This window comes from Panulirus ornatus, chromosome 7 (assembly GCF_036320965.1).
Source record: "Panulirus ornatus isolate Po-2019 chromosome 7, ASM3632096v1, whole genome shotgun sequence".
Taxonomy (NCBI): Eukaryota; Metazoa; Arthropoda; class Malacostraca; order Decapoda; family Palinuridae; genus Panulirus; species Panulirus ornatus.
In genome coordinates, this window is record NC_092230.1 from 7,329,261 (window position 1) to 7,345,240 (window position 15,980).

The window sequence follows — 15,980 nt, forward strand, 5'->3', positions numbered from 1 at the left end:
GCAAATGAAGCTAAGAGGAAGCTAATGCAACCACCAATGACACATTCAAAAAACAACAAGACAAGAAAACAAAGATGAGAGGTGTAGTCCTAAAGGGGAACAGTTCCCTCCCCATATACATACACATAATATCAAATAGGTATTAACACAATCCAGGTTTTTGTAATATGATTGCAGGATTAATTCACTACAAAACAAAGCATCTATTTCTGAAGTTTTAACTGACAGGACATATAAAAAATACTGTACCAACTTACGTTGCATCATTAGAGAGGAACTTGGAATTTGCAGTTACAGGGGTGAGGTCAGTAAGGGGCCGCTCCTGGGCATCCAACAGTTCAAGGCGAAATCCACCCTGTTTATGGGCACAAGAAAAATTGATTATGTAATGCCAATGTTGGTTAACAGTGGTGCAGTTTCATATTTCAGGTATACAAGTCAGTGTGAGGTTGGGTGTGAAATGGTATTTGTGATGAATATTCCATAAGGTAGAGACAATGATGATCTGTGATTTACAGTTTGAAAATGAAGTAATATTTCCAGACTGGCCAGAATGTTCATAGACAGTTAGGTATGGTACAACAGTCAAAAACATATGGAAGAAGAAAGTACGATAAGAGAGAAGAAAAATGGAGGTTACTGTTTTGACTGGGACTTTATAACTCGATTACTGCAAAACAGTTAGAGAAGATGAACTAACAGAATACAAAAATAATGTTCAAGGTCTTGTAAAGCAGGTGGTGGCTAAAGAATCAGGAATAAAGGTATACCAAAAAATACTAGTAAGTAAGGGAAAACTCAAAAGCAAAAAAGAAATTTGTTGAAAAACAAATAACAGCAATTTTTAGAACAGAGATGGAACTCTCATGAAAGACATGTGAAGCAAATGAAAATGCAAGCACTACAAAATCACATTATAGGAAAGATGAAAAAGAATGAAAGACAAAGATATTCAAGCAATAATCCTTTACAACTGAGTGAATAAAACAGCCAAGTAAAAGTAAGAAGATTTTGAGAGCCATTGACATGTAGCTTGACACGACCTTCGAATTAGGCAGTTGAGGGAATAATTGGTGTACATGGGGTGCTCAGTGTTGTAAATGGTAATGGTGAAGAGCTTGTAGATTTATGTGCTGAAAAAGGCCTGGTGATTGGGAATACCTGGTTTAAAAAGAGAGATATACATAAGTATACATATGTAAGTAGGAGAGATGGCCAGAGAGCATTATTGGATTATGTGTTAATTGATAGGAGCGCGAAAGAGAGACTTTTGGATGTTAATGTGCTGAGAGGTGCAAATGGAGGGATGTCTGATCATTATCTTGTGGAGGCAAAGGTAAAGATTTGTAGAGGTTTTCAGAAAAGAAGAGAATGTTGGGGTGAAGAGTGTGGTGAGACCAAGTGAGCATGGGAAAAAGACTTGTGTGAGGAAGTACCAGAAGAGACTTAGTACAGACTGGAAAAAGGTGAGAACAAAGGACGTAAGGGGAGTGGGAGAGGAATGGGATGTATTTAGGGAAGCAGTGATGGTTTGTGCCAAAGATGCTCGTGGCATGAGAAGCGTGGGAGGTGGGCAGATTAGAAAGGGTAGCGAGTGGTAGGATGAAGTATTAAGATTATTAGTGAAAGAGAAGAGAGAGGCATTTGGACGATTTTTACAGGGAAATAATGCAAATGACTGGGAGATACATAAAAGAAAGAGGCAGGAGGTCAAGAGAAAGGTGCAAGAGGTGAAAAAGAGGGCAAATGAGAATTGGGGTGAGAGAGTATCATTAAATTTTAGGGAGAATAAAAAGATGTTTTGGAAGGAGGTAAATAAAGTGCGTAAGACAAGGAAACAAATGGGAACATCAGTGAAGGGGGCTAATGGGGAGGTGATAACAAGTAGTGGTGATGTGAGAAGGAGAGAGTATTTTGAAGGTTTGTTGAATGTGTGTTTGATGACAGAGTGGCAGATATAGGGTAATTTGGTCGAGGTGGTGTGCAAAGTGAGAGGGAGAATGATTTGGTAAACAGAGAAGAGGTAGTAAAAACATTGTGGAAAATGAAAGCTGGCAAGGCAGCGGGTTTGGATGGTATTGCAGTGGAGTTTATTAAAAAAGGGGGTGACTGTATTGTTGACTAGTTGGTAAGGATATTTAATGTGTGTATGACTTGTGGTGAGGTGCTTGAGGACTGGCGGAATGCTTGCATAGTGCCATTGTACAAAGGCAAAGGGGATAAGAGTGAGTGCTCAAATTACAGAGTTATAAGTTTGCTAGTATCCCTGGGAAATCATATGGAAGGGTATTGATTGAGAGGGTGAAGGCATGTACAGAGCATCAGATTGGGGAAGAGCAGTGTGGTTTCAGAAGTGGTAGAGGATGTGTGGATCAGGTGTTTGCTTTGAAAAATATATGTGAGAAATACTTAGAAAAGCAAATAGATTTCTATGTAGCATTTATGGATCTGGAGAAGGCATATGACAAGAGTTGATAGAGGTGCTCTGTGGAGGGTATTAAGAATATATGGAGTGGGAGGCAAGTTGTTAGAAGCAGTGAAATTTTTTTATCGAGTATGTAAGGCATGTGTACGTGTAGGAAGAGAGGAAAGTGATTGGTTCTCAGTGAATGCTGGTTTGCGGCAGGGGTGTGTGATGTCTCCATGGTTGTTTAATTTGTTTATGGAAGGGGTTGTTAGGGAGGTGAATGCAAGAGTTTTGGAAAGAGGGGCAAGTATGCAGTCTGTTGTGGATGAGAGAGCTTGGGAAGTGAGTCAGTTGTTGTTCGCTGATGATACAGCGCTGGTGGCTGATTCAGGTGAGAAACTGCAGAAGCTGGTGATGGAGTTTGGTAAAGTGTGTGAAAGAAGAAAGTTAAGAGTAAATGTGAATAAGAACAAGGTTATTAGATACAGTATGGTTGAGGGACAAGTCAATTGGGAGGTAAGTTTGAATGGAGAAAAACTGGAGGAAGTGTAGTGTTTTGGATGTCTGGGAGTGGATTTGGCAGCGGATGGAACCATGGAAGCGGAAGTGAATCATAGGGTGGGGAAGGGGGCGAAAGTTCTGGGAGCGTTGAAAAATGTGTGGAAGTCGAGAATGTTATCTTGGAAAGCAAAAATGGGTATGTTTGAAGGAATAATGGTTCCAACAATGTTATAAGGTTGCAAGGCGTGAGCTATAGATAGAGTTGTGTGGAGGAGGGTAGATGTGCTGGAAATGAGATGTTTGAGGACCATATGTGATGAGGTGGTTTGATCAAGTAAGTAATGAAAGGGTAAGAGAGATGTGTGGTAATAAAAAGAATGTGGTTGAGAGAGCAGAAGAGGGTGTTTTGAAATGGTTTGGTCACATGGAGAGAATGAGTGAAGAAAAATTGACAAAGAGGATATATGTGTCAGAGGTGGAGGGAACGAGGAGAAGTGGGAGACCAAATTGGAGGTGGAAAGATGGAGTTAAAAAGATTTTAAGTGACTGGGGCCTGAACATGCAGGGGGGTGGAAGGTGTGCAAGGAATAGAGTGAACTGGAACGATGTGGTATACTGGGGTTGACGTGCTGTCAATGGATTGAACCATGACATATGAAGCGTCTGGGGTATACCATGGAAAGTTTTGTGGGGCCTGGATGTGGAAAGGGAGCTGTGGTTTCGTTGCATTATACATGACAGCTAGAGACTGAGAGTGAATGAATGTGGCCTTTGTTGTCTTTTCCTAGTGCTACCCCGCACACATGCGAGGGGAGGGGGTTGTCATTTCATGTTTGGCGGGGTGGCAACGGGAATGAATAAGGGCAGACAGTATGAATTATGTACATGTGCATGTATGTATATGTCTGTGTGTGTATGTATCTATGTATACATTGATATTTATTGGTATGTATATGTGCTGTGTGTGGACGTGTATGTATATACATGTGTATGCGGGTCGGTTGGGCCATTCTTTCGTCTGTTTCCTTGCACTACCTCGCTAATGCAAGCAACATTGACAAAGTATAATAAATAAAATGTATATACCTTCGAGGCTCTTAAGAAAAAAAAAAAGGCCACATCAACCAAGGGCCTTAATTGAAAGAGTGAGGTGTTAATAAAGGGGAAAAAAGAGACATGGGAGAGTGTTTAGGAATTTTTGAGGGAGTGAAAGTTTTCTTTTAAAATGTGCCAAGTCATTGTTATTGGGAAAGATAATAGAGGGTAGAGAGTTCCACAGCTCTGATGTGTAGGGAAAGAAACAGTTATCAAAACAGACCATCCTTGAGTTGCTGATGGCCACACAGTGATCATGTGATGCAGCAACTTGCCAAGTATTGCATGGTCTAGGTAGAGGTGAAAGCACACAGTCAGCCAGCTTTCGGGAGTGAAAAGCAAAGTGAAACCTATAGAAAAAGGAAAGTGAACCAAACACTGCAGCATAGGGCAAGTGAGACAAGTTTTGTAGTTAGTCTGGGAGAGTTTATGAGATGGACCTCTTTTGACTATGTTAGACAAGAGCTTAGAGATGAGAACCCAATACCACACCCCATCAAAAGCTTTGAATATACTAACGGCAACAACATAGGATTCCCCAAATTTTTAAGGGATGATGACCAGACAGTTCGATGGGAAAGAATATCACCAGTGGCTCTCGACTGACAAGCCATACTGGTGATCAGAGAGAGGACCAAGATTCAAAATGCCTGAGGATATGAGAGATGAGAACGGATTCAGAGACTTATGAAATTATAAATGTCAAAGCAACAGGACAATAGTTAGAGGGGTTAGAATGGTCACCTTTCTTAAGGAAGAATTTACTAAAGCATGCTTCCAAGAGGAAAGGAAAGTCCTGGTTTTGAAAAAAAAAAAAAAAATACGAGACAGCATAGGTGTACTGAAAGTTTAGTACACATGGACAGATTCCTACGAGACCTTATGCCTTGCTTGTGTCCAGAGAGAGAAGTGCTTTTCGGCCAGTTCTAAAATGAGATTATAGAAAGGGGAATAGGAATAGTGAGAGGAGCATCAGGGAGTGAAAGAACGTTAGAGTCATCCAAGGTAGAGTTACAGGAGAAACAATAAGCAAAGAGAGTTGCTTTGTCTATGGGAGAGAAGCTATAGTACCATCAGACTGGAAAAGTGAAGAAGAGGAAGAGTAACATTTGTTAAAGATGCCCATAGCTAAAGACCAGAAAGACCTATCAGTGAATGATGAGGAGAGATTGTTGCAATTCCTCTAAATAAATCAACACATTGTCTCACAGATAAAGCCCTTGCAATGATTATGAACAGTGATAAATGCTGAATGGAGAAATTGGAGAAATGGGGTTGGCTTGATGATTAACAAAGGGACAAAAAATTATTATATGATTCAGCTACATACCATCAGATCACTTAAAACACAGACAGAAAGAGATAAAGAAATTATGGGTTCTGGTAGCAAGGAAAAATTCAAAAATATTTTGAAGCCAAAAATTGAGTAATGATAAATGACTCAGAAGATGGACTCATAATGATATACAGGGTTTGGCGAATACAAGGGGCATTTAGGACAAGGAAATTAAGGAACTTGCAAATCAAAACAATAATCTGGTACTTTTTACCAATAAGGAAGGATGTTTATCTGGAAGAAAAGACCCAAGAATTGAGTGGAAAATATGAAGAAGGCTTCACAAATGGCAAAAAAAAAAAAAAATTATCTACAGGATGAATAGAATTAAAATTTTCAACAGTGCATCTAACTAAGCATGCAAGATGAGATTGCCATGCAGTAGGGAAACTAGTATTCCTGAATGTACATGGCGTTGCAAATCAAGAGCTTTCATTTCTTTTACTGAAGGAGGGCCAGAGAAACATACAGTGAAGTTGCCACAGAGGTAACTTAACCCCAAAGTGTTATTTCCCTATACATACATACAAGTATATATATTTCATTATATCATTTATTATACTTTGTTGCCGTCTCCAGTGTTTGCAAGGTAGCGCACGGAAACAGATGAAAGAATGGCCCAACCCACCCACATACACATGTATATACATACACCTCCACACACACACATATACTTTGTCGCTGTCAAAGACATACAACAAGCATTCATAAATGGCGTCCTAGCTTCGTCTCTTCGATGTATATCAACTGACTTATATTTCTCTCTTGTGTCTCCCCTGACGATGTGATTATGACACGAAAGTGCACTTGGGAACTTATCGTGTTTCATTTTCCCCCGTGGACTCATAGGAATATCTTGATCACGCGCAACATTGTGATCCTTTCCAATATATATGTGTATGTGGGTGGGTTGGGCCATTCTTTTCGTCTGTTTCCTTGCGCTACCTCGCTAAGGCGGGAGACAGCGACAAAGTATTATAAATAAATATAAATATTTACGTGTACGTGTGCATTACGACTATAAACATTCCGTGCAGTCGTGTGGATTAATGGCACTAATTGGAAGAGGGAGGAGAAGTGTTTGCTCCTTATCTACAAAAGTGGGTCAATTCCGCGCATCCTCAAGGTACCTCAGGGCAGAGAGGAACATGCTTTTCAAAAGCAGGGCTGTCCTGCCTATATCATCCTGTCTGGCGATGCCAGGTAAATCCATTTTATCAACCAACCCCTTTATGGATGGATGAACAGCTGGGTTGACTGTGGACAGACTGGTGCCACTAGGATTCGAACCTATGCCATGCGTCACGGTCCAGCCTAAATTCCTTTTAAGGTTGAAGCCAACCCATTCAAAACCACATTGAATTCTCAATGAGTCTACCATTGAAGTTGTTGAAATACAGTTTTACACTGTCTTAAGGTTATGATCTTTTAGGTACTATTCTGCTATGGCATATACATTGCTCCTGTCACACTGACAATAGAGTAGATCACCACTATCATTAAATTCTAAGAAAACGAAATATCGCATTAATATTACTACATACAAGAAGACTACTATGACAGCCCATTTTCTAAAATATAGTAAACATGCCAGTACAAATAATGTACGGCGGACATGTTTGTAGTGTCTTTTTTTTTAACGAAGTGACTATATCTGGCTGTGAAAGTTAACGTCTAATACAAGCTGTGATCCTTTGCCATCTAGTTCGATGGAAAATGTTGGTTGAAAGACCAAGGAGTGTGGCGGGGTGGATCAAAATGATGCAGGAAGGCGTGTTTACAGCCCCGGCCTCTCCTCTGCTGACACCCAGAAGACATCACCAGGAATTGGAGAGCTGTTAACCCATTGCTACGGAGGAGCTGCTGTCTCCTGTAACGCAAAACTTTTAAAAGAATTGAGAACCAGTAACCAGTTAGGGGACGTTACCAGGATACCTAGTGCCACCAAGAGGGTTTTAAGACCGTCCACGTACACATCACCTCTTGAGGTGTCTTCTGACCTTAGACTACCGTCTGCTTGCCACCGGCCACAGGTAACTCAACAGCAACAGTAAATCCAGTAAACAGAAGGTAATTCAGGCAAAAAACAGTAAGAGTAACAGTACCTGGTAACTAGAGAATCAACAGTAAGACTAACAACAACAGGAAACATAACCAACAATGAATTTATCAACAGATATTTTTTTTATTTATTTATTTTTATTTTGCTTTGTCGCTGTCTCCCGCGTTTGCGAGGTAGCGCAAGGAAACATATATATATATTCATCTACATATTATCCCTAGGGATAGGGGAGAAAGAATACTTCCCACGTATTCCCTGCGTGTCGTAGAAGGCGACTAAAAGGGGAGGGAGCGGGGGGCTGGAAATCCTCCCCTCCTTGTATTTCAACTTTCTAAAATGGGAAACAGGAGTCACGCGGGGAGTGCTCATCCTCCTCGTAGGCTCAGATTGGGGTGTCTAAATGTGTGTGGATGTAACCAAGATGTGAAAAAAGGAGAGATAGGTAGTATGTTTGAGGAAAGGAACCTGGATGTTTTGGCTCTGAGTGAAACGAAGCTCAAGAGTAAAGGGGAGGAGTGGTTTGGAAATGTCTTGGGATTAAAGTCAGGGGTTAGTGAGAGGACAAGAGCAAGGGAAGGAATAGCGCTACTCCTGGAACAGGAGTTGTGGGAGTATGTGATAGAATGTAAGAAAGTAAATTCTAGATTAATATGGGTAAAACTGAAAGCTGATGGAGAGAGATGGGTGATTATTGGTGCATATGCACCTGGGCATGAGAAGAAAGATCATGAGAGGCAAGTGTTTGGGGAGCAGCTGAATGAGTGTGTTAGTGGTTTTGATGCACAAGACCGGGTTATAGTGATGGGTGATTTGAATGCAAAGGTGAGTAATGTGGCAAGTGAGAGAAAATTGGTATACATGGGGTGTTCAATGTTGTAAATGGAAATGGTGAAGAGCTTGTAGATTTATGTGTTGAAAAAGGACTGGTGATTAGGAATACCTGGTTTAAAAAGCGAGATAAACATAAGTATACGTATGTAAGTAGGAGAGATGGCCAGAGAGCGTTACTGGATTACGTGTTAATTGACAGACGCGCGAAAGAGAGACTTTTAGATGTTAATGTGCTGAGAGGTGCAACTGGAGGGATGTCTGATCATTATCTTGTGGAGGCGAAGGTGAAGATTTGTATGGGTTTTCAGAAAAGAAGAGAGAATGTTGGGGTGAAGAGGGTGGTGAGAGTAAGTGAGCTTGGGAAGGAGACTTGTGTGAGGAAGTACCAGGAGAGACTGAGTACAGAATGGAAAAAGGTGAGAACAATGGAAGTAAGGGGAGTGGGGGTGGAATGGGATGTATTTAGGGAAGCAGTGATGGCTTGCGCAAAAGATGCTTGTGGCATGAGAAGCGTGGGAGGTGGGTTGATTAGAAAGGGTAGTGAGTGGTGGGATGAAAAACTAAGATTATTAGTGAAAGAGAAGAGAGAGGCATTTGGACGATTTTTGCAGGGAAAAAATGCAAATGAGTGGGAGATGTATAAAAGAAAGAGACAGGAGGTCAAGACAGGAGGTCAAGAGAAAGGTGCAAGTGGTGAAAAAGAGGGCAAATGAGAGTTGGGGTGAGAGAGTATCATTAAATTTTAGGGAGAATAAAAATATGTTCTGGAAGGAAGTAAATAAAGTGCGTAAGACAAGGGAGCAAATGGGAACTTCAGTGAAGGGGGCTAATGGGGAGGTGATAACAAGTAGTGGTGATGTGAGAAGGAGATGGAGTGAGTATTTTGAAGGTTTGTTGAATGTGTTTGATGATAGAGTGGCAGATATAGGGTGTTTTAGTCGAGGTGGTGTGCAAAGTGAGAGGGTTAGGGAAAATGATTTGGTAAACAGAGAAGAGGTAGTAAAAGCTTTGCGGAAGATGGAAGCCGGCAAGGCAGCAGGTTTGGATGGTATTGCAGTGGAATTTATTAAAAAAGGGCGTGACTGTATTGTTGACTGGTTGATAAGGTTATTTAATGTATGTATGATTCATGGTGAGGTGCCTGAGGATTGGCGGAATGCGTGCATAGTGCCATTGTACAAAGGCAAAGGGGATAAGAGTGAGTGCTCAAATTACAGAGGTATAAGTTTGTTGAGTATTCCTGGTAAATTATATGGGAGGGTATTGATTGAGAGGGTGAAGGCATGTACAGATCATCAGACTGGGGAAGAGCAGTGTGGTTTCAGAAGTGGTAGAGGATGTGTGGATCAGGTGTTTGCTTTGAAGAATGTATGATAAATACTTAGAAAAGCAAATGGATTTGTATGTAGCACTAATGGATCTGGAGAAGGCATATGATAGAGTTGATAGAGATGCTCCGTGGAAGGTACTAAGAATATATGGTGTGGGAGGCAAGTTGTTTGAAGCAGTGAAAAGTTTTTATCGAGGATGTAAGGCATGTGTACGTGTAGGAAGAGAGGAAAGTGATTGGTTTTCAGTGAATGTAGGTTTGCGGCAGGGGTGTGTGATGTCTCCATGGTTGTTTAATTTGTTTATGGATGGGGTTGTTAGGGAGGTGAATGCAAGAGTTTTGGAAAGAGGGGCAAGTATGCAGTCTGTTGGGGATGAGAGAGCTTGGGAAGTGAGTCAGTTGTTGTTCGCTGATGATACAGCGCTGGTGGCTGATTCAGGTGAGAAACTGCAGAAGCTGGTGACTGAGTTTGGTAAAGTGTGTGAAAGAAGAAAGTTAAGAGTAAATGTGAATAAGAGCAAGGTTATTAGGTACAGTAGGGTTGAGGGTCAAGTCAATTGGGAGGTAAGTTTGAATGGAGAAAAACTGGAGGAAGTAAAGTGTTTTAGATATCTGGGAGTGGATCTGGCAGCGGATGGAACTATGAAAGCGGAAGTAAATCATAGGGTGGGGGAGGGGGCGAAAATTCTGGGAGCCTTGAAGAATGTGTGGAAGTCGAGAACATTATCTCGGAAAGCAAAAATGGCTATGTTTGAAGGAATAGTGGTTCCAACAATGTTGTATGGCTGCGAGGCGTGGGCTATGGATAGAGTTGTGCGCAGGAGGGTGGATGTGCTGGAAATGAGATGTTTGAGGACAATATGTGGTGTGAGGTGGTTTGATTGAGTAAGTAATGTAGTGGTAAGAGAGATGTGTGGAAATAAAAAGAGCGTGGTTGAGAGAGCAGAGGAGGGAGTTTTGAAATGGTTTGGTCACATCGAGAGAATGAGTGAGGAAAGATTGACCAAAAGGATATATGTGTCGGAGGTGGAGGGAACGAGGGGAAGTGGGAGACCAAACTGGAGGTGGAAAGATGGAGTGAAAAAGATTTTGAGTGATCGGGGCCTGAACATGCAGGAGGGTGAAAGGCGGGCAAGGAAGAGAGTGAATTGGATCGATGTGGTATACCGGGGTCGACGTGCTGTCAATGGATTGAATCAGGGCATGTGAAGCGTCTGGGGTAAACCATGGAAAGTTGTGTGGGGCCTGGATGTGGAAAGGGAGCTGTGGTTTCGGGCATTATTGCATGACAGCTAGAGACTGAGTGTGAACGAATGAGGCCTTTGTTGTCTTTTCCTAGCGCTACCCCGCATACACGAGGGGGGAGGGGGATGGTATTCCATGTGTGGCGAGGTGGCGATGGGAATGAATAAAGGCAGTGTGAATTGTGTGCATGTGTATATATGTATGTGTCTGTGTGTGTATATATATGTGTACATTGAGATGTATGGGTATGTATATTTGCGTGTGTGGACGTGTATGTATATACATGTGTATGGGGGTGGGTTGGGCCATTTCTTTCATCTGTTTCCTTGCGCTACCTCGCAAACGCGGGAGACAGCGACAAAGCAATATGAATAAATGATATATATATATATATATATATATATATATATATATATATATATATATATATATATGGGATAGGGGAGAAAGAATACTTCCCACGTATTCCCTGCGTGTCGTAGAAGGCGACTAAAAGGGGAGGGAGCGGGGGGCTGGAAATCCTCCCATCTTTTTTTTTTTTTGTTTTTTTCCAAAAGAAGGAACAGAGAAGGGGGCCAGGTGAGGATATTCCCTCAGAGGCTCAGTCCTCTGTTGTTAACGCTACCTTGCTAACGCGGGAAATGGCGAATAGTTTGAAAGATATATATATATATATATATATATATATATATATATATATATATATATATATATATATATATATATATATATCTTTCGTACTATTCGCCATTTCCCGCATTAGCAAGATAGCGTTAAGAACAGAGGACTGGGCCTTTGAGGGAATATCCTCACCTGGCTCACTTCTCTGTTCCTTCTTTTGGAAAATTAAAAAGAAAAGTATGATCGAGTTGCAGTGCAATGTCATAGGTTTTTTATATATATATATCTATTTCAAAAATCTATGAGCACGGTGCAGTGCAATGTTAAATCTGTTTCTATCATCTGTTGTGACAAAAGAACACACCAACAGGTGTTTAGAACACTAGGTACAGAAGAACACACCAACAGGTGTCTAGAACACTAGGTACAGAAGAACACACCAACAGGTGTCTAGAACACTAGGTACAGAAGAACACACCAACAGGTGTCTAGAACACTAGGTACAGAAGAACACACCAACAGGTGTCTAGAACACAAGGTACAGAAGAACACACCAACAGGTGTCTAGAACACAAGGTACAGAAGAACACAACAACAGGTGTCTAGAACACTAGGTACAGAAGAACACACCAACAGGTGTCTAGAACACTAGGTACAGAAGAACACACCAACAGGTGTCTAGAACACTAGGTACAAAAGAACACACCAACAGTTGTCTAGAACACTAGGTACAGAAGAACACACCAACAGGTGTCTAGAACACTAGGTACAGAAGAACACACCAACAGGTGTCTAGAACACAAGGTACAGATGAACACACCAACAGGTGCCTAGAACAGTAGGTACAGAAGAACACACCAACAGGTGTCTAGAACACTAGGTACAGAAGAACACACCAACAAGTGTCTAGAACACTAGGTACAGAAGAACACACCAACAGGTGTCTAGAACACTAGGTACAAGTTTGAGCCGGGACTAACCTTATGTGGATAGGCTAAGTGCCAAGTGACATTGAAAGATGAACCTTGTAGAAGCGTGGTCCTGATGTCTCCTGGAAATGAAAAAAAGAAAAAAGGCATTAACAAAATAACCTGCCATTTATGATAATACAAAGAAGAATTCTGTCTTCCATTTTTCTTAAAATTAAAAGACATGAATCATTGTCTCCCTGACAATGGGGGGGGAAAATGCATGAACAAAATCATCTGCAATTTTACCAGTACATCAAGACGATTTCCGTATTCAATTATTGTCTCGTACGATCATAAATTATAAATATAAATGTAGCCTTGTAGAGTGGCACTCCTCTTACCCAGGTGGCACCACCCACACATGTGGACTGCTGTCATTCTGTCCACGAACGTACACTCTCAAACTGGTGTGTGTATGTGTGTGTGTGTGTACATATGGAGTAACATGTGCAAAATTCTCTCACTGTAACACACACACAAACCTATACAAAAAACACTAATCAAATGGTAGGAAAAAAATAATAATAATTACGACCTGTCCTTGACATTTGTAGGAAGAGATCTGATTAAACTGGCTGGCTCAAGGCCATGTAAAAAGAGAGAGAGAGAGAGAGAGAGAGAGAGAGAGAGAGAGAGAGAGAGAGAGAGGAGAGAGAGAGAGAGAGAGAGAGAGAGAGAGAGAGAGAGAGAGAGAGAGAGAGAGAGAGAGATAATGGGTCCAGGTGGTGAATATAAGAAATTGGCAACTTTAAATGGTCTCAATATATCCAACAGAAGACCTAGAGAACTGGTGGTTAAGAAGAAATGATGCAAGGGGGGTGGGCGGGAGGGGCTCATGGAGTAGCGAGGTCAAGGTCAGTAATGGGGATGGGCCAGGCGGGGTTCCAATGCTGACAATTATCGTACCCTCACAGGCCGCTTGGCCAACAGTTGCCTGATGGGGACTTTCGTACCGTTGTCATCCCACGATATTCATAGACGAATCTTCAATGATTCATCGCTAATTAAGTTTATCGATCCTGATCCTCTTCAAGATACATGACTGATCCTCTATTTTGTAGTAAAATCACACATGACTTCGGCCACGACAGTTAGGCTAAAGAAGGGCTAAATTGGGCGCAGGAATTAGAAAAGGCCCACTCACCAGCAGACATTTTGCACCCCAAAGTAGACCAGAATATGGTAGAACAAAAATAAGCCACTTAACCTAACCAGAAATATTAACCCAAACCTGACATTTACGTTCTAATCTCCCTGGTTCAATAGAACAAAAATAAGCTATCTAACCTAGCCAGAAATATAAACAAACAGACATTTTACGTTCTAATTTCCCCTGGTTCAAAACCCAGAGCTGTGACAATGATATAACCTAACCACAATTTGGGTTTGTGATAATCATGTTTAGGGCGGCCAATGAATATAGGTAGTTGAAGAAAAGGGGGGGGGGGAAATGGCTGTATTAACTGCTGTGCCGTCCTTATCTAGTACTAGCTAGGACAACCTTCAGCCATGCTCGTAACCACAGCTCAGTTTGCCTACCCGCTCAAGAGATCGCAATCAAAATGGATTTCCTTTTCAGGAACCTTCTACTGTACTTAATGAAGACCTAATACACATTCCATGGGGTCGTTTCAAAGAGAAACACATCAATTTGGACAATCACATGTTTACCAAATGGCGTCCTAGCTTCGTCTCTTCGATGTATATCAACTGACTGTTATATTTCTCACTTGTGTCTCCCCTGATGATGTGATTATTACACGAAAGTGCACTTGGGAACTTTTCGTGTTTCATTTTCCCCGTGGACTCATAGGAATATATATATATATATATATATATATATATATATATATATATATATATATATATATATATATATATACATGTAGTTTAGCTTCCTTTGAACTCTAGGGTACGCTAAATCTTACGTAGACATATTTGCAGAGAAATCAAATCCCCTGCCTTCCTTTATGAGATCCATTAATACAGTAACTTACATTAACTCTTGAACTTTCAGAAGACTTAGCATATTTTTAGCATTCCGTCAGTATGTTGATGTTCTATGGTAATATGGCAGCTGCTGGTGTCACAAACTAGAGCACGTCTTCTTTAGCCTGACCCTATGTAAACATGACCAATCCTCAGTCGACGAATTAGGTTCAAAATTGTGATTCGAAGTGAGAGAGGAACGCCATACTTGAGCCTATTTTTTTTTCTTCTTCATCCCTCTGTCGTTTGCCAATTCTTTTGGCTTCCCCAAGTCCCAATCTGATATCTTAACATACATCCAATTTATTCATGTACTAAACTTATATAATCATTGTGTAGCAGTCAAATAGGCAGCTGTCATTTGCCTAAAAAAATATATATGTATATATACACAATTTACACGACCAAAAGTAAGAAAAATAATTAGAAAATAAAATATGGAGAGGCAAAATAGACCAGAAAATACGTTGGACTAACCCATATATTGTCTAGTGTTGTGCCCAATTCCCACAACACTTATATAATACCCCAGGACTAACCAATATGTTATTTAATGTTGTGACGAGTAGGGTCCAGTTCCCACAACACTCATCATTCCAAGTTTGAAAAGTTTGGGGTCTGTCTTGCCATAGTGGCTGACAAAGAGGAACATAACCCAAATACAGTGGGAGGAGGAAGGAGGCGAGTGTTACAGTTGTTATCAAAGCTAACTCCCCACCTATATCACACTGGTACAGAGACACACTTCCTACATCACTACCCCAACGGTTCAAAATATTCCTAAAGATACAGTGGGCGTGTAGGAGGAGACCCAAGGATGGTGGTTGATTAACTTATCTGCCGTAAGATGGCGCCATCTAGCTACCCCCCAAGCGTCGGTCGGTCGGCCTTTCGTAGCATGAAGATCTGAAAGTCATGATACCTTCACCTCACAGGGCGGTGGGTTGTAGAGAAAATGTTGTCGACCCTGGCCAAAAAAAAAAACCCACCTCCCCCTGGCTGGTGCGGGACTCGGAAATGAGACAGTTTCCTTCATAATGAGAAAACTGGGTCATACAAAGGTGACCTTTGAGTTATGTTGCCGACAAGAGTCTATAAGTTGTAATGTTCGCATGCCTATATATATATATATATATATATATATATATATATATATATATATATATATATATATATTTATTATTTATTTTGCTTTGTCGCTGTCTCCCGCGTTTGCGAGGTAGCGCAAGGAAACAGTCGAAAGAATGGCCCAACCCACCCACATACACATGTATATACATACACATCCACACACACATATACTTTGTCACTGTCAAAGACATACAACGAGCATTCATAAATGGCATCCTAGCTTCGTCTCTTCGATGTATATCAACTGACTTATATTTTTCTCTTGTATCTCCCCTGACGATGTGATTATGACACGAAAGTGCACTTGGGAACTTATCGTGTTTCATTTTTTCCCCCGTGGACTCATAGGAATATCTTGATCACACGCAACATTGTGATCCTTTCCAATATATATGTGTATGTGGGTGGGTTGGGCCATTCTTTTCGTCTGTTTCCTTGCGCTACCTCGCTAATGCGGGAGA

At 41.1% G+C, this 15,980-nt stretch overlaps 1 protein-coding gene across 5 annotated transcripts in view; it reads right to left on the reverse strand.

Annotated features, from left to right (window-relative positions):
- Nucleotides 1-15,980, reverse strand: part of LOC139749401 (uncharacterized) — a 370,273-nt gene that overhangs the window by 103,966 nt on the left and 250,327 nt on the right. For 4 of the 5 annotated variants that reach the window (XM_071663212.1, XM_071663214.1, XM_071663210.1 and 1 more), the window contains 2 exons: nucleotides 12,409-12,479; nucleotides 258-355 (listed from right to left, as the gene is read on the reverse strand). In XM_071663212.1, the coding sequence (XP_071519313.1) occupies nucleotides 258-355; nucleotides 12,409-12,479 (169 nt within the window). The remainder of the gene's footprint in view (nucleotides 1-257; nucleotides 356-12,408; nucleotides 12,480-15,980) is intronic. The other variant, XM_071663211.1, reaches the window with a different exon arrangement.